At 40.4% G+C, this 26,333-nt stretch overlaps 1 protein-coding gene across 6 annotated transcripts in view; it reads left to right on the top strand.

The window, feature by feature from the left end:
- The window catches only part of ERC2 (ELKS/RAB6-interacting/CAST family member 2), a 670,240-nt gene that overhangs the window by 203,665 nt on the left and 440,242 nt on the right, over positions 1–26,333 (top strand). For all 6 annotated transcript variants that reach the window (XM_075833908.1, XM_075833906.1, XM_075833904.1 and 3 more), the window contains one exon: positions 19,515–19,682. In XM_075833908.1, the coding sequence (XP_075690023.1) occupies positions 19,515–19,682 (168 nt within the window). The remainder of the gene's footprint in view (positions 1–19,514; positions 19,683–26,333) is intronic.

The following is a 26,333-nucleotide window of genomic DNA, read 5'->3' as shown; positions in this document are numbered from 1 at the left end:
AACACTTACTAGAAGCTGCAGCAGCATCTTTCAATATGCAGCTGCTTCCCCCTTCCCTCTCCATAGACTTCTATAGGCTGAATCTGTGACCCGATCCCTCACAGAGCTGATAATCCATCTTCATTTTTCTGTAATTACATATATTACAAAGTTTCTTATCTTTTCTTGTACTATTCATTACTGGAAAACAAATTTAAACAATGGTTACAAAGCAATCTCAGATAGTTTTGACCAATTTATTACAGCAAGCTTTTGATGTCATTATCAAAAATAAAAAAGTAAAGCTGCTGCATGTAATACTAAAGTCATCGAAATTTTAAAAAAAGTTGCCCGGTTTCAGCAAATTAATATTATTTTTTTGTATAATTAAAAGTTATACAATTTTCCAGTATACTTTCTGTAATTAACTCCTCATGTTTTTTTAAGATCTACTTATTGTTATTCAGTAGGACAATTCATTGTTTACTCCCAATGGATACAATTCATCCATGGTCATGCGATGTACACACTGGTGCTGGGATTGTTAGAAGACACATCTCTGAAACCAGGGCAGTGTTTAGGGAATTTAGTCAACAGGCCGAACATTAAAAAGCACACCCCCCCCAAACAAATAATGCTTACAACATTAATAATAAGAGCAGAGCAAGCAACTGTGTATAAAAGAGAGAATTAAATCCCTTAAATAGCTCATAGTCAAGAGTGGTGCTGATGACAGGAACACGCCAAAACTAGGGACAACTTACCAGTGGCGTATCTTTTCCCAGGCTAAGGCTGCAGTGTATACGGGTCCTTCCTGAGTAGGAGGCGAGAGTCCTCTCCTCACTGGCTCCTCTCCTGCCGTTGACTCTGCCTCCAGTCCAATAGGCAGAGAGGCGGGTCATGGACGGTTGCATTGTATAGCTGATCCCTGTGCCCAGGGGTGTACCTAGTCCTTCTGCCGCTTGAGGCGAACAGTGAAACGGCGACCATCATGCCATATAGGGTGATAAGAGGACAGATATCAAAGTAGATAGAAAAACAAGCAATATAATTAATATGTTCACATGTTATGGAAATCTGTTTAATACAAGTATAAAGGATTTATAAAAATCCTGATCACGTTGTATAAATCTGCAGTGATACATGCAGATAAATTACGTACCTATGTACGTGCACTCACTATAGTACACTTATTATTTATAGACCTATTTGTGCACATTCAGCACATAGGCATGAATATTCACTGTGTTCTCTGGAAGAAGCACAGTAATAAAAATGATGCCAGAACCATGCTAGGTACATACATGCAGCACCAGAACCAAGCTAATTACATATATACAGCACCAGAATCCAGCTCAATACTTATACACAGCAGCAGAGCAAGCTTAGTACATAAATACAGCAGCAGAACTAAGCATAGTACATATATACAGCATAAGAAACAAGCCCAGTACATATAAGTCTAGACAGAGGGGCCGCTGTGGATTTAGTGTTTTTGGACTGTGCAAAGGCATTTGACACTGTCCCCCATAGACGCCTAATGGGTAAATTAAGGACTATAGGTTTAGAAAATATAGTTTGTAATTGGATTGAGAATTGGCTCAAGGACCGTATCCAGAGGGTTGTGGTCAATGATTCCTTCTCTGAATGGTCACCGGTTATAAGTGGTGTACCCCAGGGTTCAGTGCTGGGACCACTATTATTCAACTTATTTATTAATGATATAGAGGATGGGATTAATAGCACTATTTCTATTTTTGCAGATGACACCAAGCTATGTAATATAGTTCAGACTATGGAAGATGTTCATGAATTGCAAGCAGATTTAAACAAACTAAGTGTTTGGGCGTCCACTTGGCAGATGAAGTTTAATGTAGATAAATGTAAAGTTATGCATCTGGGTACCAACAACCTGCATGCATCATATGTCCTAGGGGGAGCTACACTGGCAGATTCACTTGTTGAGAAGGATCTGGGTGTACTTGTAAATTATAAACTCAATAACAGCATGCAGTGTCAATCAGCTGCTTCAAAGGCCAGCAGGATACTGTCGTGTATTAAAAGAGGCATGGACTCGCGGGACAGGGGTGTAATATTACCACTTTACAAAGCATTAGTGAGGCCTCATCTAGAATATGCAGTTCAGTTCTGGGCTCCAGTTCATAGAAAGGATGCCCTGGAGTTGGAAAAAATACAAAGAAGAGCAACGAAGCTAATTAGGGGCATGGAGAATTTAAGTTATGAGGAAAGATTGAAAGAATTAAACCTATTTAGCCTTGAAAAAAGACGACTAAGGGGGGACATGATTAACTTATATAAATATATTAATGGCACATACAAAAAATATGGTGAAATCCTGTTCCTTGTAAAACCCCCTCAAAAAACAAGGGGGCACTCCCTCCGTCTGGAGAAAAAAAGGTTCAAGCTGCAGAGGCGACAAGGCTTCTTTACAGTGAGAACTGTGAATCTATGGAATAGCCTACCGCAGGAGCTGGTCACAGCAGGGACAGTAGATGGCTTTAAATAAGGGTTAGATAATTTCCTAGAACAAAAAAATATTAGCTCCTATGTGTAGAAATTTTTCCTTCCCTTTTCCCTTCCCTTGGTTGAACTTGATGGACATGTGTCTTTTTTCAGCCGTACTAACTATGTAACTATGTAACATATATACAGCACCAGAACAAAGCATAGTACATATATACAGCACCAGAACCAAGTTCAGTACATATACACTGCACCAAAACCAAGCTCAGTATGTAAATGCAGCACCAGCGCAAAGCTCAGTACATAAATAAAGCACCAGTACAAAGCTCAGTGCATATATACAACAGCAGAACAAAGCTCAGTACAAATACACAGCAACAGAACCAAGCTCAGTACATAAATACAGCACCAGAACAAAGCTCAGTATATATACACAGCACCAGAACAAAGCTCAGTACATAAATACAGCATCAGAACAAAGCTCAGTACATATATACAGCACCAGAACAAAGCTCAGTATATGTATACAGCACCAGAACTAAGCTCAGTATATGTATACAGCACCAGAACAAAGCTCAGTACATATACACAACACCAGAACAAGGCTCAGTACATATATATATATATATATATATATATACAGCACCAGAACCAAGCTGCGTACATATATACAGCACCAGCATATATACGGCTCAATACATATATCATTTGCAAATTCAGTTTAACTCCTGCCATATCCTTTTTTTCAGCTTAAAACTACAGCTCCCATCATGGCCCGAACAGGGGTGAGGATATGCTGGGAGTTGCCGCTAAACATAAAACAAGATACCACCCATCATTTCACTGCAGATCATGCAGTGAATACAGTACTGATTAATTAAAGGCAGGAAAAAGAACCACATTTCCATTTAGTGACTCACAGGTGATGTTTTCTGAGATACTAGTCGTGCTTTTTCTTTTTTCTTCTCCATCCAGTCCAGACCTCTATGATGACTCCTCAGGCCATGGACTATTTCTACAGTTTGCCACTCATGTCTTCAGTTTCTTACTTTTCAAATATTTCCACACCTATAAACAAAGATAAAATCCTCATCGCAACACACATTACGCCCCTAAATATAATAGCAGCATACACTGTGTCCCTGAATATAATAGTATCATACAATGGTGTCATACACTGTAAAGTATAGCACCACACACACACACACACGCACGCACATAGAGCCCCCTGTAGATAGTCCCCCCCATAGAGCCCACTGTTGATAGTGCCCCCTGTAGATAGTGCCCCCCTATAAAGCCTACTGTAGATAGCGTCCCTGTAGAACAGGGCTGGGGATCCATTTGGATATTTATAACATCATTCGCGGGCCGTACAAAATTATCAACTTACAAATTAGCCTGCTATATTTGATCAAACATAATATTTAACTCACCCCTAATGTGATGGCTGGAACTACTTCTCTTTGGTGTGGCGTGCGATGTTAGCCAGTATTGATGATGTTGCTACTGCGGTCGACTCTTTGGTAAGTTTTGAAAAGAACTGCTTGTTGTTGCGACTTACATAAAGAGGTTTTCCCCATCATGGGTTTTCCACAGGATATGTCATAAATGTCCGATAGATGCAGGTCCCACCTCTGGGACCCGCACCTATCTCTAGAACGGGGCCCCCTAAACCCCGTTCTACCACTCTGTGCTCCGGCTGATTTCCAACCATGAAGAAGAAGACCGCATAGCTTACTGAGCTGCGCTGTTTCAGTAACTCCCATAGTAGTGAATAGCAGTTACAGAAGCAACGTAGGATGCATGTTACACTGTTTCCGTAACTGCTATTCAGTTCTATGGGTCTTACGGAAACAGCATAGCTCAGCAAGCTACGCTGTTTTCTTCTTCATGGTTGGAAATCACACGCTTCAGCCACACAAAGAGGTAGAACGGGGCTTAGGGGGCCCCATTCTAGAGATAGATCTGGGACCCAGAGGCGGGACCCACATCTATCTGACATTTATGACATATCCTGTGGATAAATCATAAATGCCCTTGATGAAAAAGCAAAACTTTTAAGTCATCTGACCTCACTTCGAGTGAGTAGGATGGGCGGACGAAGCTAAGGAGGGAATGACACGGCGGCAGCAGTGGTCAGAGTGAGGTCGAGGTGTGCTGTGACGGGAGTGGACCAGTACAGTCATCTGACCTCGCATCACTGACATGAGGTCAGGTGACTGGAGTTTGCCGGCCCGGGAGTGGACCAGTCCGGTCACCTGACCTCAGGTCAGGTGTCCGGACTGGTCCACTCTTGGGCCGGCACGTACCGACCTAACTCAGACCGCCGCTGCCCCCATACTTTGCTCCGTCTACCCTTCTCCTGCTCCTAAATGCGAGTCAGTAGGGCGGACAGAGCCAAGTAGCGAATGATGCGGCGGCAGCGCGGTCTAAGTAAAGTCAGGCCGGACCAAACCTAATAATCTCGCGGCCCGTTAAGGCTGGACGTTCCCCACCCCTGCTGTAGAGAGTGGCCCCCATAGATCCCCCTGTAGATAGTGCCCCACATACAGACCCCTGTCGATGGCGCCCCACATACAGACCCCTGTAGATAGAACCGCTCGCACTGTTCACTGAAAAAAAACTTTACATACTCACCTTATCCCATTTCCACGCCATTCTCTAGCAAAGCAGGCCTGGTCTTCTCTGACCAGGACTGCTGCAGCTGAGCGTCGTAAGCGCCGTGATGACGTCATAGCGCCATTTGCATCATTGAAAGGCGCGGATTGGCAGAGCAATCGACTAATGTTCCTTGCCCTGCCAGCGCTACTGATCCATTCTATTATATCTGCGTCCTATAGATGCAGATACAAATGTAGTGCAAGAGGGGGTGGCTGCAGTTGATTTCAGTGGCGCCGCCACCGCACCCTCAGCACCCCTGGCGATTGCACCCCCTGCCTGGTTCTAGAGACAGCCGTGTCTGAAACACATACTGTATCAAGCTGTGCACCTGTGTGTCCATCAAAGGACACTTTTTTTTAATCCTCCATTGGGCTAATGGAGCCAAGAAAGACATGTTTAGCGTTTAAGTCCGAAGCGTTCCCGACGTATATGCTAAACGTAGGGTAAAAATGCAATGTAAATCAGGCGTAACAGACAATCACCTAATATGTGACAATTACCAGATGTTCATTTTCCTCTCACGGGTGGTTACTAGTATGTACTTGCTGCAGTAGAAATCGGCTCTCAATGCACTAACTTCCTAGTGAGCTTATACATAGCAGCCAATCTGCAGAGGCAGAGCTGCAACGGCAATGGAGAGAGCAGCAGCCTGAACCAATAATAAAACAGGAGTGGGATATAGGACTTAGTCTCCACAGGATTATATATCACTACATATCCACAGGATAATATGTGTCCCACCTCTGGGATCCTCACTTATCAGGAAAATAATTGGTTGCTCAGCTTTTTCCTTACCTCCTGTAGACTTCAATGGAGAGAGTTTGCGAGCAAAGGCAGCCACCTCTGCATTGATTCCAAGGGGCAAAGTGCTGCTCTAAATTGGTGAATAAGGGTGATAAATACCCCATTATCTAAATAGGTGATGGTCCCAGAGGTGGGACCCTCACATATCTGCCATTTAAGGCATATTCTTTGGACATTCCATAAATGTGTAAGATGGGAATACCCCTTTAACACCATTGTCATATTGTACATTAGAGAATGTGGCGTTGTTTGGTTTTAGTTTTTTTTTTCAAGTTTTATGACTTGCTGCTTATGTCGGCTTCTCAAATTAGTTATTTTTTTTATCTATCTGCTGCTATGACTTTATAATAGCTGTAATGGCTCACGTTGCCTACATTTATACAAGTTGATAGAGAAGTTAGCATGCCATTCCATGGTTGTTTCCCAATCCTGGTCATACTTGAAACCAGATATCTTAAACACGTCACCGCCAAACTGAGTCTTATGCACATTGAAAATTAACTTTTATTTTTCCATGAGACTACACTTAAAGTGTGGCAAACTGCCTGTAAACATGGTTTCCATTTAAGGGTCATGAAAAAAAATGTGTGATCCGCCTCTGAGTCTTCTCTTACAGAGACATCCGCGTCTTAGTTGTGTAATGGATATCCGCTGTCTCTCGTCTTGTCTTGTGTTTTTGTCTAAACTCCCCTGAGGTATTTCTCTCATTTGCCAACACATCTAAACACCCTGGATACTACTCCCTGCCTCATATGTTCTTCATGATTCCTTCTCTGTTCACTATCATTTGCAGACAGATTCCATGTTTAGAGAAGCAATTAAATAAGAGCGCCTCACATATTTGTTTTATCTGCCTTTAAAAGCTTTTAGTGCTTCTATAAATTGTATATTTCAGGCCTTTCATCAGCCTGCAGAGCTCTCAATGCTCTTTGTGGTGAATTGGCGTGTCACGAAAATCTAATATGCGTATTCATGTCGGGGTGAACAGGATAAATCATAAATTCCAAGCCTTCACATGTATAGTTTTTGATAAGATTACTTCACCAAGCAAATAAAAGGTTGGATGTGTTTTCATAAAATCGTTATTCTCCAATATTCAGTGGATAAATGGAGTCAATTTTGTAGACCCACGTGATAGAGCACTGGATGAGATACAAAGTGTTCACTGACAATGATAAGGTTTGATAACTTGAGCCATGTTCTGTGTAATCCACCATAACCATACAAGAAGTAGCTGACATAACCCATTATTCAGTACATACTCTCTGGGAACATCTTTCAACTAGCTACACACCAACTTTCGATGTATTTGTATTACGAAATTCCGTACTAATGTCTTTGCTCCATTGTCCAACATCAGAAAAATAGGAAGAAATAGGAGACTCTTTTTAATCTATTGTGTTATAGATATATAGGCAAAAAAAAAGAGCAGCAGCACTCACAACAGGATAATAAGTGTCAGGGTGCCCAGCAAGTACTCCTGATCCTTGGACTAAATATAGTATTCAAAAGAGGATCTTGTAGCACTCCAATAAGCGGTAGCAAGTTTATTCAGTCAACATTAGACAGTGCAACGTATCAGTCCTGCAATGGGACCTTAGATGCGGGTCCCACCTGTACCTATCTCTAGGAGGGGGCCACCTAAACCTTGTTCTACCTTTCTCCGTTCCCGCTGCCTCCCGGCCGCTTCCTGATTACATGATCGGAAATTACAAAAACAGCGTAGCTCGCTGAGCAATGCTGTTTTCATAACTCCCATAGAAGTGAATTACACATATGGAAACAGAGTAGCTCACGTGCTACACTTCTTCCATAACTGCTATTTACTTATATGGGAGTTATGGAAACAGCATTTCTCAGCGAGCTATGCTCTTTCACTGATTACATGGTCAGAAATGACGAAGTGGCCCGGGAGGCAACGAGAACCGAGAAAGGTAGAACAGGGTTTAAGGGGCACTGTTCTAGAGAGGTGCGGGTGCCAGAGGTGGCACCCGTATCTATCTGACATGTATGGCATATCCTGTGGATATGCCATAAATGTCTCCGATGGGCAAACCAAATGAATCCGATGGGCAAACCCCTTTAATGCTGATAGTTTATAGAAGAATTGCATTTTAATAATGAAATACATAATTTAGTTTATTGCTAGTACTTTAAGACCAATGAGCCAAGTTAATTAGTATGTCCAGCATACATTTAGAAGCAATTTATCGGTCAAGGACTGCTTTATAAAAGCAGTAAACTCACTGACACTGTGATTGCATTAATTTTGAAGAATTTATGTTATGAAGTACTTCATCAGAGTTTTATCACCACTTCCTGGTCTTATCTTCTGGTAAACCACCATCATAGACCCCTTAGTCAGTACACAATACATCTGACTAGCACTGTAAAGTTGTTTTGAAGAAGGTGGGGGACGAACTGCAGGGAAACTTAAAGGATGTTCTTCTGGGGGTGTTCCACAAAATTAATTTTCCAAATAATAGCGTCTACCTTTTATTTCTTAACCATTTTTTATTTTCTTGTATAAGACATTTAAAAGGGCTGTACAGAGTCCATGATTAAAGGGGTTTTCTGCTTTGGACAAAGTGTCCCTCAGCTGCCCCTCTCCCCCAGCAATCCGCTATGATCTTTTGGTGTACCTGGCAGTAAGTGTTAAATTTTCCTGAAGCGCCCCAACAGGGGAAACTAAGCATTACACAGTTCTGATTTAGATAAATGCGTTGTTTGTATAATGCAGGACAGGACAGGTCCTCCAGACTAAGAGATGGTCTTTCTAACCACTCTCCATTCTGGCTAAGAGATGAGGATCCTGAACAGGTGACCCACCTCTATTAACTCATAATTCCCTAATAGGGTTTGTGAATATGGGTCTTTTTAACTGGACAACTCCTTTGAAGTATGGCAGATCCTTCTGAAAGAACCCTATAACTTTGTAATGTACAGGGCAGTATTTCTTAAAAGTTTATTGGTTTGACTTGATTAGAAATTATGTCGGTTGGATATTTGTTTTCAATGATTGTGATGTAAACTACAGCATTTTTTAAAGTGGTTTTCCCATAATCAATATTTTTCACCTATCCACAGGATGGGTGATAAACATCTGATCGGTGAGGCTCCGACTGCTGGGACCACCATTGATCACGAGCACTGGCTTACTTTGCCGTTCCTGGGAGCCACATAGCAATAAAGCAGTAGTGCGCATGCTTGACAACCAATCCATTTATTTCTATGGGGCTGCCGAAGATAGCGCTCAACAGCCTCATAGAAATAAATGGAGCTGTGGTCGAACATGCGCACTACCGCTTCATTCCTATGGGGCTTCCAGGAACGGCAAGGTAAGCCCATTCTTGTGATCAGTGGGGGTCCCAGGAGTCAGACCCCCACCGATCAGATATTTATCACCTATCCTATGGATAGGAGATAAATAATGATTATGGGAAAACCCCTTTTTATATTTTTTCCCCCATAGTTCAAGCACAGGTCCTTTTAATTTGTCAGAGGACTGGTTACATGACTGAACTCTGTGGTCACTGAGACAGGAAATGATGTCATACTATTGACAGATGCAGGCAGGAGGACATCATTTGAAGCATTTTGGATGGCATATCACTTAGCCTAAACCTCAGTAAGTTATAAAATATATGTGACTCTTTTTATATAAACTCTTGGACAGCACGGCCTTCAAATGTCCTTAATAACCCTTTTAAACCTTTTTTGGTTTGACCAGATATACTACTAAGATGTGTTAGTAAAATGTGCCTGTTATTTGTGGGTGCGTGCCTGGCTTTTTATGGGGCTGAGTGTCAGGACAATAGCTTTTAGTAATTTTATTTGAATACCTATTAAGCTACGGGCACAGCTGATCTCATATCACTCATGTAGTATATTTTCTGTCAGAAATATCACCACTCGTAAAATACACTAACTACTTCAATAGGAAACACATCCACGCTTGCTGTTAAGAAAATCCTGGAAGCATTAAGGGTCTGTTTTAAGCCAAATTACAGCATGTGCTGAGAGTGTGTTTACCATACACCAGCCAAGACCAACCATTAACGATGATCATATGGAGGGGAACACTTCCTGCGGCTCGTGCTTCATCTCTTTCTTTATTCTTGGAAGTGATGATTTGCTCTCTGAAATTTCTGGAAATCTTTAAATCCTTCAAGCCAATACTATCACATATTTCTGATCTGTATCAGACTTGAGCACACTGAAACCGCTACGACATAATGCATAAAACTTATTTCATGACTCATTCTTCTAAAATCACAACCCACCCACCCGAGTAACTCAACCCAAGTGTCTTCTTTTGCTTAGCCTCTGTTGAAATGCTAGCCTTGCACTGTGCTATTTTTTTTTAATGCAATTAATTTTTGTCCTACTAAGTTCATTAGGTCCTGCTTTTAAATTCCTTTTAGCTATAATTAAGAAATGACACACACACACACACACACACACACACACACACACACACACACACACACACACACACACAATGCACATGAAAAGAAAAAATATCCAAGCCTTTCCTCCCTTAGTCTTGTCTTATCTTTTAAATCTATTTTGTCTCATATGGCAAGTAATACTGAGAAATGTTTGAGAAAAAAAATCTTATATATGTGTTCCAGGGGATCAGCCATTTCCCCCTCCTTCTCCTCACAATCCTGTGTCTGGCTGTATGACAACTGACTGAAGCAGGAACCTCCCCCCTTGGCCCTGTCTGCAGCAGGGCACACAATGTTTAGCCTTGCCGCTCTGCTAAGCCCCACCCTCCATTTTTCACCAGCCAAAATTGGAACAGATCAACAGGAAATTAACACCCGTGTTCCCTGCAAGATTTCCTCTTTCAGGAACATGCAGAAGATTCTGCAGGCTGACAAGCATTGGGGGGCAAGCGTATATTCTGTCTATTTTTATCATTCATTTCTTGGTTGTATTTCTTTAACCCAATAGTGACTGCCCATAGGTGTTTTTAGGGAGGTCACTAATGGGCTTTATTCTGATACAGTAGCCTTTTCACATTGCTAGATCAGAAAAAATAGCGCCGCCGGGAGGAGTGAAAGCTCCCTGCTATCAGCTACCAGGGTGCTCCCTGCTATCAGCTACCTGCTCGAGCGGGTGGGATAAAAATCTGTATTGATCCCACCCATTTAACCCCTCAGATGCGGCTGTCAATAGTGACGCTTTGGTATTGCCTTGTCCATAATGACCCCAACTAGAAAACTATTACATTAATCAACCCGCACGGTGAACGCCGTAAAAAATAACATAAAAAAACAATGCCAGAATTGCTGTTTTCTGTTCATCCTACTTTAAAAAAAAATTATAAAAAGCTGATCAAAAGTCTGTATACTCCAAAATGGTACCAATAAACACTAAAAGTCGCCCAGCAAAAAATAAGCCCTCATAGTTATGTCGGCAGAAAAATAAAAAAGTTATGGCTCTTAAAATATGGCGACACAAAAACAAATAATTCTGAAAAAAAGTTTTTTTTCTGTGTAAAAGTAGTAAAACATAAAAAAAACTATATGAATATGGTGTATCAACGCAATCGTAATGACTGGCTGAATAAAGTTAATATGTTATTTATACCACATGGTAAACGGTGTAAATTTAAGATGCAAAAAATAATGGTGAAATTGCTTTTGTTTTTTTATATTCCCCCTCCAAAATAAGTTAATAAAAGTTAATCAATAAATGATATGTACCCCAAAATGGTGCTATTAAAAAATACAACTTGTCCCTAAAAAAAAAGTCCTTATACAGCTATGTCGACGGAAAAATAAAAACGATATAGCTCTTTGAATGCGACGATTTAAAACCGTAAAAAAATTCTTAGCTATTAAGGCCTAAAGTAGGCTGGTCACTAAGGGATTAAAGGTATTATCTGGTTTAAAAAGACAATATTTACACGATTAGGGCTACTAGAGGAGATTTTCCAATTTGGGACCTCAATCAATCAGCCAGACAGACTGGAGGGTGACAACAAACAGTGTCTCACTCTCTGGAGGACCTAACACGTCCGGGGACCATGTAATGCTTCATTTGTCCCCACAGATTTTTTTAGCGGTGGTCCTAGCAGTGGGACAACCTGTGATCATCTTATTTGCCGAGAATACTTTTAGTAAAGGTTGCAAAAAGCAGACAACTCCTTTAACTATGAAGGATTTATTGTTCATCACATTTCCACAGCCTTCTGCATACTTTATGGGCCGATGATCCATTTTAGCTACCTACAATGGTTCTCCTGAGTTAGGATATTGTTTTTCACTGCATTTCTGATTTCATATTAGTGTCAGACCTGGACGTTCTATATTTTGCTGTGTTGTTGGAGCGACTTACAGTGTTTTGGATCTGTTGTGGGCGACTCTTGGAGAAACTTAGTTTGGTGGCAACTCGGTCTTATTGAAAGTAGTAGAATTTGATTCCAGGTGGCAGGTCATCAATGCGACTTATAACCCAGTCTTTGGAAGAAAGGAGTGGGGCTACAATGACTGGATTTACTTTTTAGTACATTTAAAATAGTGAGATACAAATGCCTGGAGTCCTGGCACCTCAGATTTTATTTCACGTTTTTATAATTTATCACTATCCCATTGCTAAGGAGAATTTACACTGGAATGTTTGACTTCCTTCAGCAGTAAGTCAAAAATATTATGACAGCTATAATTTTATGGTGACCATAAAAGTTCCTGAGGTAAGTTTAGTGAGGTAATCTCAGTGTTGGAAGTTTTATTAACAAAAACTTTTAAGTATTAGCACATGAGTTACATTTCCCATGTGTTTTTAGAAATTTGCTGGATTTAAACTACAGTAAATCGTGAATTTCAGAGTAGTCCACCTAAAGCCTCTTACTTTTAGTGGTTAAAGTAGCCAAAGTTAAAACGTAAAAGTCGGCTTTATAAAATAGCTTTTATGATTTTATATTGGTTAGAGACTAGAGTATTTTAACAGCAGATTTAGAAGTTGTCACATTGTATCTGGCTTCAAGGCTTCAGCTCACTGCAATTTCTTGGAAGAAAATGTCGGCAGAATGACAGATATTGGGTAATTTTTATGTTGATTTTATTTAGTATTATAAAGATGGAACTTGAGCGATACATTCCTCTTACAAGCAACTGCGAAAGACAAAAGAAGGTTTTCATTGTCCTTATTTCTCTGAATGTTAATTTTATGCTCTGAATCATAAATTGGATTTGCAGGTAAATTTCAGAATATTTAGCCAACCTGAAATATTCACAGGACACTTAAAGGGAACCTGTCACCAGCATTTCACCTATTGAACTTTACTTATCCTTCACTGACCGCTGCTATCAAAAGTCTATTACCGTTATCCCCTCTCCTAAACTCCTCTGACTGTAAATAACGGTCTGCAAGCATTTCACGCCTTTTATCATAATAATCCGGTGTCCCGTTGTATGCACATACCAGAATAGGACATCAATGCGCAAGCTCAGGATTTTGGGTGGCGAGGAGCTGTCAATCAAAAGTAAGGAGGCGGTGTAAACTCGGAAAGACTTGAGGAATGAAGACATGACTCTTTTCAAACGAAGATTTGACTCTTTTCAAATGAAGATTTGACTCTTTTCTGCTCATTAGCATACGGTGTGGGAACACTAAAAACTGAATACTAAAGCTACAGAGCCGACTAAGAAGATAATTATAGGTTATATAGAAATGATTTTTCACCCACTACCACCAGGTATTGCTGGTTTAATAGGTGAAATGCTGGTGACAGGTTCCCTTTAAGGCCTCATGCACACGAACGTGCTTTTGCGGCTGCAATTCCCCCGAAAATCCACGGGAGAATTGCGGCCCCATTCATTCCTATGGGGCCATGCACACGACCGTGGTTTTCACAGTCCGTGCATGGTCCAGGAGCCCGCACCGCAGATAGAACAGGCATGTCTTATTACGGCCGTGTTCTGGGGTCCGTGCTCATTGAAAATAATGGCCGCGACCATGTGCACGGCCCGCGACTGTCACTCCGTGGCCGGCCGACCCGGAAATCACGGCCGTGCACATGGCTACGGTCGTGTGCATGAGGCCTTAGGGGTTAACTCTGTCCTGAAGTAATTTTGAAAGTTTGCATTGGGGATTTGCTGTGGGCTCTTGGAGGGAGAGACATTTCATCAGGTCACCATCCCCTGCTGATTTCACACACACCCCGGCTAACATGAAATTACAGAAAAGAGCGAAAAGATATGTAGTGTGGCAGAAACCTGCTTATATGAAGCCACTGTGGGATAGACCTCATTGCAAAAGTGGTGAATAAGTGTAGTCCTTTCATTTTCTGGACGTTGTTATTTTTTTTATGAGCTTTTAGTAAGGCCTCCTGCCCACGACCGTGCCTATAATCACGGTCCGTGATTTGCGGTCCGTGCTCCCATTATAGAGTATGGGAGCACGGCCTGTAAAAAGCAAAAAATGGGACATGTCCTATCTTTTGCGGTGCTTTTCTACGGCACGGACACCTTCCGTATGGACCTTAATTACGGACAAATTCTACAGTCGTGTGCATGGTGCCCAAAGGAGGGATATTTATGGCGGCCGTGATTATTTTACATATTCGTTCTAAGATTGTTTCATATGACGTTAGACACAAACCTTTTGACTTTTAGTATGAATGGCACAGTTAAGTTTAGGTAAATGTCAAGGAATGGAGATTGAGGGCTGTCACCATAAACAATTTGTCATTTCTATTCCCCTACCTGGGTCTTCCCTCTAGGCTGGGTAAAGTGTTAATGGAGCACATGACTGTTAACCATTATGGTGGCAAATTTGGGGACCATAAAATGAAGAAGTAACACCTGTTTTCGGAACCCGGCAGACGCCATTATAAGTAGGGCTGGGGATTTAATCGAAAAAAAAAATCCTAAATCAAAATTCAGCGCAGATAACTGACGTCATCTTGTGCATTTCATTCCCCCCCCCCCCCATTTAAACTGTATCTACGTCCTCAGGAGACAGATAGAGTTGAATACACTTTGTATCACGGACTGTCCTCGGGATCATTTCATTGCCTTACGCCTGTCTATTGTGAGCTTTGTGCCATTCTTCACAGACAGGCGCGAGGCAGTGACATCCTCGCCAAGCCACACAGACTGGAGGAGCAGAGGGATCTCCTTCACTCGTCTTTGGAAAGGGGTTTGGTGAATATGTATTTTATTATTTTTATTAAGCACTATTGGGGCTGTGTCAGCGTTATATTTTAAGGGGGCAGCTCTGGGGGATCTATATCCTGTGTGTGGGCAGCTTTGGGGCATTATACTGTGTGTGGGGGGGCGGTTATTGGGCATTATACTGTGTGGAGGGCATTATGGGGCATTATGCTATGGGGAAAGCTATGGGGGCATTATACTGTGTGGGGGCAGCTATTGGGACTTTATACTGTGTGGAGGGCAGCTGTAGGGGCATTACACTGTTTGGAGGGCAGTTATAGGGGCATTATACTGTGGGTCAGCAATGGTGGGCATTATACTGTGTGGGGCAGCTATAGGAGGCTTCATACTGTGTGGAGAGCAGTTGTAGGGGCATTATACTGTGTAGGGGGCATCTATGGGGGCATTATACTGTGTGGGGGCTGTGTCAGGGGGTATATTATAGACTTGTATACAGCAGGCTCAGGGGATATTTATTAATTCAAAGGCGTAGCATGCAAACTGGGGACGTGGCATGCAAAAAGGGTTTTGGTCTAAATAATCGTTCATTACTCGTAATCAAGGTTACAAGCTCAATTAATCATGATTTGGAATTAGGTCATAATCGCACAGCCCTAATTATAAGCCAATAGGGTCCATTGGGTGCTGATGATATCTGTCTTATGGTGGATCCGGCACAGCTTCCAGCACACTCAGATGTGAACAGAGCCTTATTTTACCAAATTTTCTGCAAAGACTATATTTATACCTAGATCCTGATTGTTAAAATATCTCTACGAATTCCAATTTATTGGTCCTTACATTTTCTTTTCAATAGGAATCATATAACACAGCATTTTATCTTTTCTCTAGAAAATCTTGTGTCAGTTTTTTGTTAGTTTTGCCTTTGTCCACACTTACATATATTTTTTTATTTTTGATAAAGTCGTACATTCCCTGTCATTTTCAGACTATGCCCTCAGATGAACATTTTAGTTTTATATCTGGCAATTCCATTTATTTCAGTGGGGGACATATGCAATTTTTTATGTTGCGAGACATAACTAAGGCTCTTTTCAAATCACACATTGTGATGTGCGTTTAGCGTGTACACCAGGAATGCTCCCGGAGGAGGTAAAAAAAAAATGAAAAGATGGTAGTTTTGGCCTCCACTGGGTTGATATACATCAGTGTACCTTTTTTTTAAGGTATGGAATAGTGTAGTAGACTAAGTTATTCTATAAAATGGGAAACCGCAAAAAGACATACTGCTGGCTAATGTATTACAATGTATGACATGCATGACGTGTACGTTAGATGGATGCCATAATAGGCAAGTGATGGAGCTTACGAATAAGGGACTCCCCTCTGTTAACTCAGAATGCTATTAGAAAATGCGTTTTGTAAACCTTTATTTTTTATTTATAAATTATTTATAAGATCACATGCATGTTACGACTTCGACATGCATCTTTGATGCGACTCGGAATTGTAGTTTATCCCGATCCATAATCTGTCAAATTTTAATGAGATCCTTTTTATTTTTTGTAAAATTGTATTTTGTCAAACCGGCTGCTTTGTCTCTCAAACAGAATATGTTCTATACCCGGTATCCTGCTATTTGTGAATAGTGGTAAGCTGCATTAAGAACTCATTTCCTTCTATTCCTGTAAGTCATGTGTGAAGTATCGCATACTGTATCAAGTTAGGAAACTCAGTAACACAAGTCACTTTTGGAGCTCAATATAAGCAGTTGGTTATGGCTTGGGGATTATTAAGATTAATCAAGATTTACAGTAAATTTGGCCATTTCTGCCACTTTTCACCAGCTGTCACTCCGGAATACCTCTTTTCCGAGACCGGAGGAAACGGATACTGTACAATATGCAAATTAACCCTTTCTGTGCCCAACTTTGTAAATATTTTGTGAGGGGAAACAGGCAGAGGAATGTTAAGAAACAATCCACAGGTCCTTGTTATAAACTAAAGGGGAGAGGGTACTTAGATCTAATTTTACTGTTTTCTGCATTTGATTGCCAACTTTTATGACCAGCTGAGCTGCCAGATCTGGGGAAAGAGGCGCAGGCTTCCAAAATTATGTGGTGTTGAGTGAAGAGTCGAAGAGTGTTCTTGTGTACAAAGAAAGCACATATTTTATGAATGTACCTGAAGAAGCGGAGTAAGCCAGGTCTCTGTACTTTCCTATTTTCTAATGCCATATGCTATACTTTGAAAAGTGTACCCCCGCTTCTCCGTTAAAGAAAATTAATGAGCCATTTTAATATAAAATGTTTATATGGCCTCAAATCCAACAGCCTACATAGATTTCCTAAATGAGTCTACAGCTATGTTTTATGAATGCCGTTATAAATTTTGCTCCAGTGTTTTTCATGCAAGCATGAGAGAAGGGGAAAAATCTGCACTCGAAGGTCAATATGGCATTCATGGTTTCCTCCATGCCATGGAATTAGCCTCCATAGCAAGTTTATAAGGACCGCTAAAACAACAAGCATTTGAATTCTTCTCTGTATTCAAATGCTGTGAAGTAATCGGGGCAGACGTCAACTCGTCATCCAGTACACTGCAGAAGACTTCTCCATTCTAGGCACCACCAGTATAAAACACCTGCCTTTTCATTTTTAATCCAAGCAAAACACTTCAATGAAGCCAGCAAGTCTTATATATCACCGCTTGTCGTGGGTGTAGTCGCCTTTTTTTGTTAATGAAACTTTATCCAATGCCTTTCTATTCCTGTGAAATTATACAAATCGGACTAGTAAATGTATAATTAACATCGCTTTAATCACAAGAAGAATGGGCGCCTATTGTGTGTGATCGCATTGTGTTCTATCTTCCAAGATGTATATTCACTATATCAAAGTCTGCAAATTGCACAATAACATTACAAATATTAAGGGACAAAAAGGTAACCATGCTCTGTAACATATCGGCTGTGTTATCATTAGGTGTTATCCATTCATTATTACAATAAATTATTATATATGAAGTGCAATATATAATAAAATATTGTTATTTCGAGTTTTTATCAATGGGAGAGTTTACATCGTGACTATCACATCTATTTAAAGCCCTATTGATTTTACATAAACTAGTAGGTGCAATTTAACCCACTAAATTTCTTTGTCGGGCTTCTTCCAACTGATTCCTTAGAAACTAGGTTCTTCCGGTGCCTAACAAGTGACGGCTGCAGGGCAGTGTGTCCTGTGATCCCCGTCTACCTTTTGCTGATTATCTGAGTGGGCTCACACAAGAAATAGGGTTTTTGTAGAAAGCGATTTTCCAACCCCCTGACTGTAGGGTTGTCCATTCCGCTGGTAGATCACCGACCCAGCCTGTGTTCACACTGGGAGGCCGGTAAAAGTAAAATGTTATGACCGGCAATAGCAAGTGCTGTATTTTTGCATAATAAGTCGGGTTACTTCCTATTTGGAATTGATACTCCTCTTTTGCCAGGCCATACAGCCCTATGTATATCAGCAGCGTCAGGATTAGGTCAAGTGTGAGATTGGTGCCGGTAGAAGATTGCAGCGGGTGATGGCGCAGAGAGCTTCAGCCGCTTACATTCAGCAACTGAACATGTGCACGTTGCCTGCCTGCGCAGCCCCGAAAGTCAAGATTGGAGGTCTGAGGAGGCTACTTACTGAGGATACTGAGTTACAGGAAGTCATTGTCTGTCTGAGGCGCCCAAGTGCAAATCACTAGTGGCCTAAGTGGAAAGTCACCCCCACTTTTTACAAAAGTTATTTATTTATGGGTGGGAAAGATAGCAACCCAACCTGACTGGCACTTCAGACAGTGTGGGTGAACGCATTTAGTGGGCTGAATTGAACATACTAGTTTATTGGTTTTCATGTGATTTTAGTTCACATAATGTCTTCATAGCTGCCACCACTCAGATGAAGTACAAGTCATTCATTTATTGAATTTTGTTGTTGGAATTTATAAACTTGTCATACACAGGGATAGGTAATTTCTGTGTGGCACACAGGCTGACAGTCTTTCCACCCTTTGGGGAACGACTCTTGGCTTTGGCTAAAATGAACGTAAGAAATACTGCACCAAACTCTCATGTGGCCTAAGAGACGACATTATTTGTAACTCAAATTTTTTCTTGCAGATCTAGTAGTTAGTCTAAAATATGGACAATTTAAGAGGAAAGAGGAAGACAGGGATTTAAGCCTGGAAGTAGAAAGTAGATGGATTCTTTGTAGGTGACCAAACAGTAGAAGAATCATTCAAACAAAAGAAATCCTGCTTGGGCAATTAGATTTTAGCGGTCATATATACGGTATTGACCATTTGGTATCTAGTGAGACTTTTTGGGGGATCTGATGGGTCCAGATATTCTGCTGTGATTTACAAGTAATTTATTGTGTTTTATAGTGTAAGATTTTGTAACATTTAATTTTTTTGTGCTAGGTGGATGCACTACGGCTGAGACTGGAAGAGAAGGAATCATTCCTTAACAAAAAGACCAAGCAGCTTCAGGACCTCACAGAAGAAAAAGGCACCTTGGCCGGAGAGATCAGAGATATGAAGGATATGCTGGAAGTCAAAGAGAGAAAAATTAACGTCCTTCAGAAAAAGGTAATGTTCTCATCCAGACAAGTGATCTTGTTTTTCTTTTGCGACTTCCCGGCTTCCGCTGGAAGGTTAATTCTGTCTATCTTGGGGAATTTGCATTACTTGAGCACTCCTGCAGCTAGGGGGCGATTTATGAAAATATCACTGTTTGGCATATCTTTCAATTACTATGTTATGACGTTGAGTAGCCATGGGACTCTGAGTGACAGACTTATGTACCATACTGAGCCAATATACGATAAGAAGCTCATGTTCCAGAAGACGTGCAAGAACTGCTGGGTTCCTGCCTCTTTGTGCTTATTGACAGATTCTTGTATGACAGTGTGTTTCTGGTGTTATTTTGTTATATTTCGTCAGTATAAGATGGCGGGCATAACACAAGGAATTCTCTCTTTGGTGTTCTTTGAATCCCTTTGAAACTGGAGGTCCCCTCAGGTTCTCCACAAAAAATGGTGTTCACTGCTAAGTAACAACTACTACATACTACTCCGCATCCAACCCACCAAGAGTTACAGAATGGAATGAAATGACCCCTGTAACCAAATTGGATATTTAAGAGCACAAGTGAGCACAATTGCCGTAATGGTAAGAAACAGAGGAGTTCTCTGGGTATTTTACATTGATGGCCAAACTATCCTTTGGATAGGCCATCAATATCAGTTCAGTGGGGGTTTGTCTCCCGGCACCCCCGCCGTTCAGCTGACTGAAATGGCTTTGGCATTTGTCCGTAGCAGCTGTGCTTGGGATTGCAGCTCAATCCCATTCAGGGATGTGTACGGCACTGTGCCTGTAAACTAGTAAAAGGCTGTGATGAATACCACGGCGCCATCAATCACCAATCTGTTATTGATGACCTTTCCTAAGGATAGGCCATGAATAAAAAAGATGCCCGGAGAACCAATTAAGCATACGTTATGACAAATTATTAAGCATGTCCACTAAATTAAATATAAATGTTGTCCTTTTATTCTACTATGAACAACAAATAATATGGAGCATCTAAAAGAGCACCTGTCCCCTCTTCTGACATTCCTGTTTCAGTAAATACTTGTATTCCCAATACAATAACCAGTTTGGAGAATCTTTTCTTATAACTTTCTATTTTATTGTGTAGTTCCTGTTATTCCTACTGGAAATGTATGAATAAATTGACAGAGTTTTACCGTTCCCCTTGCCATTGGGGCGTGTTTCTATTATCTTTGACACTGTCAGCACTGATTGGACAGTGTTCGTGTAGGGACATGCCCCATTGATAATTGAAATGGTAACGCCCAGTTCTCAATTTATTTGTACATTTCCAGGAGAATTGAGGGCAGGATCACACACACAATTTGGATGCAGGTTTTGGTGCAGTTTTTTTAAGCCAAACACAGGAGTGGACACAAAGGATGCATCATTTTTTTCAATGTGCATTTCCTTTGTTTTCGAATCTCTTCTGCCTTTGCCTCTAAAACGGCATGAAGTGTGTGTGTGTGTGTGTGTGTGTGTGTATGTGTGTGTATGTGTGTGATATCCTGGCCTAACAGAGAGATAGCACAGTACAGATTTCTAAAAACGATGCGCTAGAATTTTTATTTTATGGGGAATGTAAGTATTTACTAAAACAAGAGAACTGACGGGTTTTCTTTGAGCAAAACTAATTATGCATTTGTTTGATTGATGATTCCTAGGAAAATAAAATTCTGTTAGAAGATTCTAAAACATAACTTTTCTTTCAATGTACATATTACCTGGCAGTCCTGCATACATCGCAGCAGGCAAGTTTTACCTCTAGCACAAGCAGGTGCATGCTTCTAGGCCTGGCTGATATAGAAAACAATAGACAATAACATTAATTTATTCCTTTTTATATCCGTCCTCCTTAGGGATAGATTGATGTGCAATCATGGAATACAGAAGATAGCTGGATAATGACTTCCTTTTCTAATATGAGCAATAATTGAAATATTTGCATTTAATTTATATATCTCGTTGCTTGTCGGAGCTGGCGCTGAACATCTTGCAGTATTGATTTACAGCGCCAGGCATCTTTCCTTTCAATAACGTAGAGGAAAATAATTTCTGCTTTTGTTTTGTGCTCCAACTGAGACGTTTAATGGTTCATTACAGCAGAATGCGGTAATGCCGTTTCTGAGCCTGAGCATATTCCCAATGTGTTTCATCCATAATGCAACATAATAAAAATAGGCCCGGAGTGCAGGAGCCAACGAAAGTAAAGGACTGATCCCGCCAAACCTTGCTGCTTCAGCACATGTTTAATTACTGCAAAAAGTTTCCCAAAGAGGCGATTTCAACAGTTTTGATTGTTTAACCTTTTAAAGGTTCATATTAGTTATTTTGGCGTTGAAATTGTTAGCAGATTAATCACAAGCAAAATGTTCCCCGTGTTTTCTTTCTCCATCCATAAATCATCCCCGTCACCCTTTTCATTGTTAAGAATGGACTTTTTTTTAGTGTACATTTTGTTTTTTTTTATAAGCATCTTGGCTTTGTGATTATTTAAGGAATGAAGACGTTTTGTTTATTTATGTCTTTGGACTTTTTATGACACGGAATATATATCATGTACTGTATGCTGCAGAAACATTACTGAGGGACACGCTAACCAACCCAAGCTCATATATAAAACTAAAAGCATAGATGAGTGAATTATCTATAGGAATTCATCAACGTATTTCTTCACAGTGACACATAGAAGTATTGTTCCTTCTGTTTTCTACAGAATGCAATTTATTACATATGCTAGACCGATTTATTAATGTTTTTCTACTGATGTCGGTAAGTTAGCGCTTTATATTTAACCTAAATTTAAGGTAGAAAAATATACTAGATTAAAATTTGGGACTGCACATGTCCCAAAATGACTTATGAGCTGTAATATAGATGACTAAGTATAACATTTTAACAAATAAATATCTTCAGCGTTTAATAGATTGGTAATGGGGGCACATTTCCAAAGGTCTAAAGCTGGCCATACACATTTACATTTTTTTGGGTTGCATCCCCCCTTATTTCTTTGGGGTCTGTCACTTTTCGGAGTTCTGCAGATCAAAATTGCAATTAATAGGCATGTTATTAACGGTCTATGGCTGCCGTAAGGCTCCGCTCACACGTCGCCATTGAAATCTAATGAGTATTTCCGTGGCAGAAATCTGAGGCATACCCACGGATTTCTGCCGTTGGTGTGAAGCAGTTCTGCCTAAGGATTAGCTCCATTGTCTTATGATGCAGCTAATCCTCTGCTTTTCCATGCGTAATAAGTATTATGTTTTCCACTGTCAGAAATACTACTCTAATCTACACACAATGTGATTAAAGGGGTTATTTGTGGACCAAGAAATGCTACCCTCTCATTATGTTATCATAACTTAGTAAAAGACTTGAGTTTTCAATTCTTGACAGAACCAGACACGTGCTGACGGAAGCTCTCCCGTTTCCTGCTACTTGATGACGCGCCAACACGACCCATGTGACTGAGGGCTCTCCCCTCTTGTGTGTGTTAGAGCATCACCAATCACATGACTGCGAGAGAGAGAGAGAAAGCATCTTTGTGCATGCACGGGCTGAACTAGGGGAAAGAAAGTAATAGAGGCATGTGGTAGGCGGAGAATCCTGGGCAGAGAGGGAAGCAGTGGATGTCCAGAAGAGTAGGCGCAAATCCTGCCTCATACCCAGAAGGAGAAGACCATGTTTGGGGTTTGGTGAGTAACCCTTAAATAATGTTTTGTGAGTTTAAAAGATGTCTTATGATGAAGAAACCTTTTTAAAAGTATTTTGGGGAATTTTTTGCGTTGTTGGACAACCCCTTTAAATTAGAAACCTTTTTGTATAATTTGCAAATAAAAAATAAATAAATAGTGCCTACACATTAGCTTTAAAAAAGAGAGGAAATGTATGCAGTGGCGGACCTACACAATAGACGGCCCATGGGATAAAACAGTGAGAACCTTGCTGTCCAACAGCTGATTTGTCAAGAGTGAGGTGATTGTCATAGAGATCCTTCCTCTTGGTTCTCCAGCAAAACTTTCCATGATATGCCATTTTCTTTGGCAAATTATTATGAAAATTATATATGTAAATTATTACAAAAGGAAAAACAGTGTTTGTTTTTTTTGTGGTGGTAACGCAGTCCCTTGCCTATAGGGCCCCATATGCAGCTGCACAAGCTCATGTCTGAACCTGAATGTATGGGCCTCCTGGAGTTTTTTTTACTTTATGTCATGGAGTGCATTCCATATATGCTAGGGGCTCCTTATATAATAAAACCGTGATCTTATTGCTATACGTAGATGTATCGGAAATCTTGGAGCGTAAGGCAGAACAAGATTTGTAAGTTTAGAGTTCAGGTGGTAAAAAATCAGGACTTGAGGGACCCATAGGCATCATTCTTCTTCTAAGATTTTTTTGTAGGAATGCATTAAACACCTGTTAAGTAGAAGAGATGACTTCTTAAGAGAGACTGCTATGCCTTAACCCTAGGTTTAAGTTTATGTAATGATTTTAAAATGCCTCTTGAGCTGGATAACCTCTTTAGATTTACAGCAAATGTTATGAAAAAATCCAGCAAAAGGATCCAGACATTTTACTGTCCTTTTCCCCATGCTGTGAATTCCAACCTGCTCTTCCTTCTACTGTGACTACATAAGAATAACTTTTACATCTGGAAAGGAAGGTGTAGGGCCAGACGAGAGTACTGGGGCTATCAATGATGATTTCCATATGGGTTGGGGTTGTGGGCCGGTAATGGGAGAAGTCTGAGAGGGGAAGGAGATAAACAAAGAAGACAAATGCATTATATCATCATGTCATATCTGAGCAGAATTCCTGGAATAGTTGACACAATGTTATGGCCCAGTTCTTGTGCTTTACTGATGGGCCCATTTGAGTTACATAATGGCACACCTGGACTGTAAAAGGCCCTTTTGGAATTTGACTTATTCTGGGGTCTACAAAAGTGTATCCTGAAACATTACCTTTTTATATAATTTTGTAGTAAAACTATCAGTTTTTGGACACCTTATGACTGGATTACAGAGCATTAGACAACTAAATTACATTAGGTGACTTTTTGGCCTTGATTTATCTGCAATTGCCAGGGTCTTAATCTCCTTCATTCCTGCTCTTCTGAGAAAGAGATATTGGGTGCTGCAAACTTCAACCTCTCTTGACAAATCGAGACCTCGATGTGTTCAGACAAACTGTTCAGAAAGGCAAAGACCCTTTTAATATGAAACACATGTGAGTTAATGTTGGGTAACATCCTTGGTTAATGGAGCAGATTGTATTTGTACATATTGATCTGTCTGACTTGGTTTTGCTATTGCATTTTACCAAATATTTTTACTAGAGAAGTTCCCATGACAAGTTGAGGTTTTGCAGAGAAAATTATATTGTATGGACAAATCTGGACAGGATTATCTAATTATTACAACCCTTCTTGGTTATTTGCTCCAATTTACTGTGGGTTACATGTAGAAACAAGCATTTATTCCACCACCTATATTATGTTATTGGATAAACCTTGTTTAGGAAACAGAAGTCAACTGCTTGTTCTGTAAATATAGTATTTATTACATAATATACCTGTATTAACTTTGGTAAGTTAAGGTCAACCCTTGTGTCCATTATGCCAATGCTTCTAAAATATTTTTTTTTAGCAACTTTGCAAATGGTCTTAATTAAAAATCTCTTATTGTTTTGTGTCTTCAGCTCCTATGTAGACCGATGTGTCTCCATGGTAACAGACTACAAACAAACCGTGTGTAGTCTGATCCTGTAGTCAAATGACGATCCCCTTCTACTTTTTAAACTACTGAATGTATGTTACAAATAAGTGTGGAACCGATGGACGGAGTGTGACTGTAGTATCAGAGTACACAGGGTTGGTTTGTAGTCTGTTACCATGGATACACAAAGATATAGGAGTTGCAGACACATAACAACAGGATATTTTTAAATAAAGAATTAGAAAAACATGGCAGATACAACCCATGGACAGGTCTGGTGCTGGTTTTAGAAAATAAGTCATGTTTTTCTAATCCTCGACAACCCCTTTAAAACTATTTGCAAAGTGGAACGATTAAAAAAAATATTGCGTAGTTGGACGTTCCATTTAAATTACATCTCTTGTTTTGTAGAAATATAAACAAAGTTGCAGTATATATGAATTTAAGCATGTTTTTTTTAATACAATTGATCGAGCATTAGTGCTCTGGTTCTTTACTACAGAGCACTAATTCTCTGTTTCCCAACACAATTCCCTAAAAAAAATCTGATTGCCTGCTTATACCACTAGATGGTCTGATCCATATAGACTTTAGGAGCGTATCTTTAGAGGGTATGGAGATAGCAGAAATACCCCTTTGCCACATTAGAAGACACCAGTATTATCGATGGCACATGTTAGGTGAATGGCCTTTTTACCAAATTTTGCATTGGGGCCAGGAGCCCCCTGATACACTTGTATTTGGCTCCTTTTTAGGTCAGCTGCATAGAGGTCAGAACTCCTGGTGAAGACTTCCGTACAAAAAGCAGTGTGGCGAATGGAGGAACAGTGCTCCAAAGGCTGGCCATACGTTTGGCCCACAGCTATTCCTCCCGACCACCCATGAACATGCACACTTGAATATATTCTCTAAAGGGAGAATGAGTAAA

The sequence above is a fragment of the Rhinoderma darwinii genome, chromosome 7 (genome assembly GCF_050947455.1).
Source record: "Rhinoderma darwinii isolate aRhiDar2 chromosome 7, aRhiDar2.hap1, whole genome shotgun sequence".
In the NCBI taxonomy this organism is placed as follows: domain Eukaryota; kingdom Metazoa; phylum Chordata; class Amphibia; order Anura; family Rhinodermatidae; genus Rhinoderma; species Rhinoderma darwinii.
Note: the sequence above shows the minus strand (reverse complement) of the source record. Positions and strands in the feature narration are given on the sequence as shown.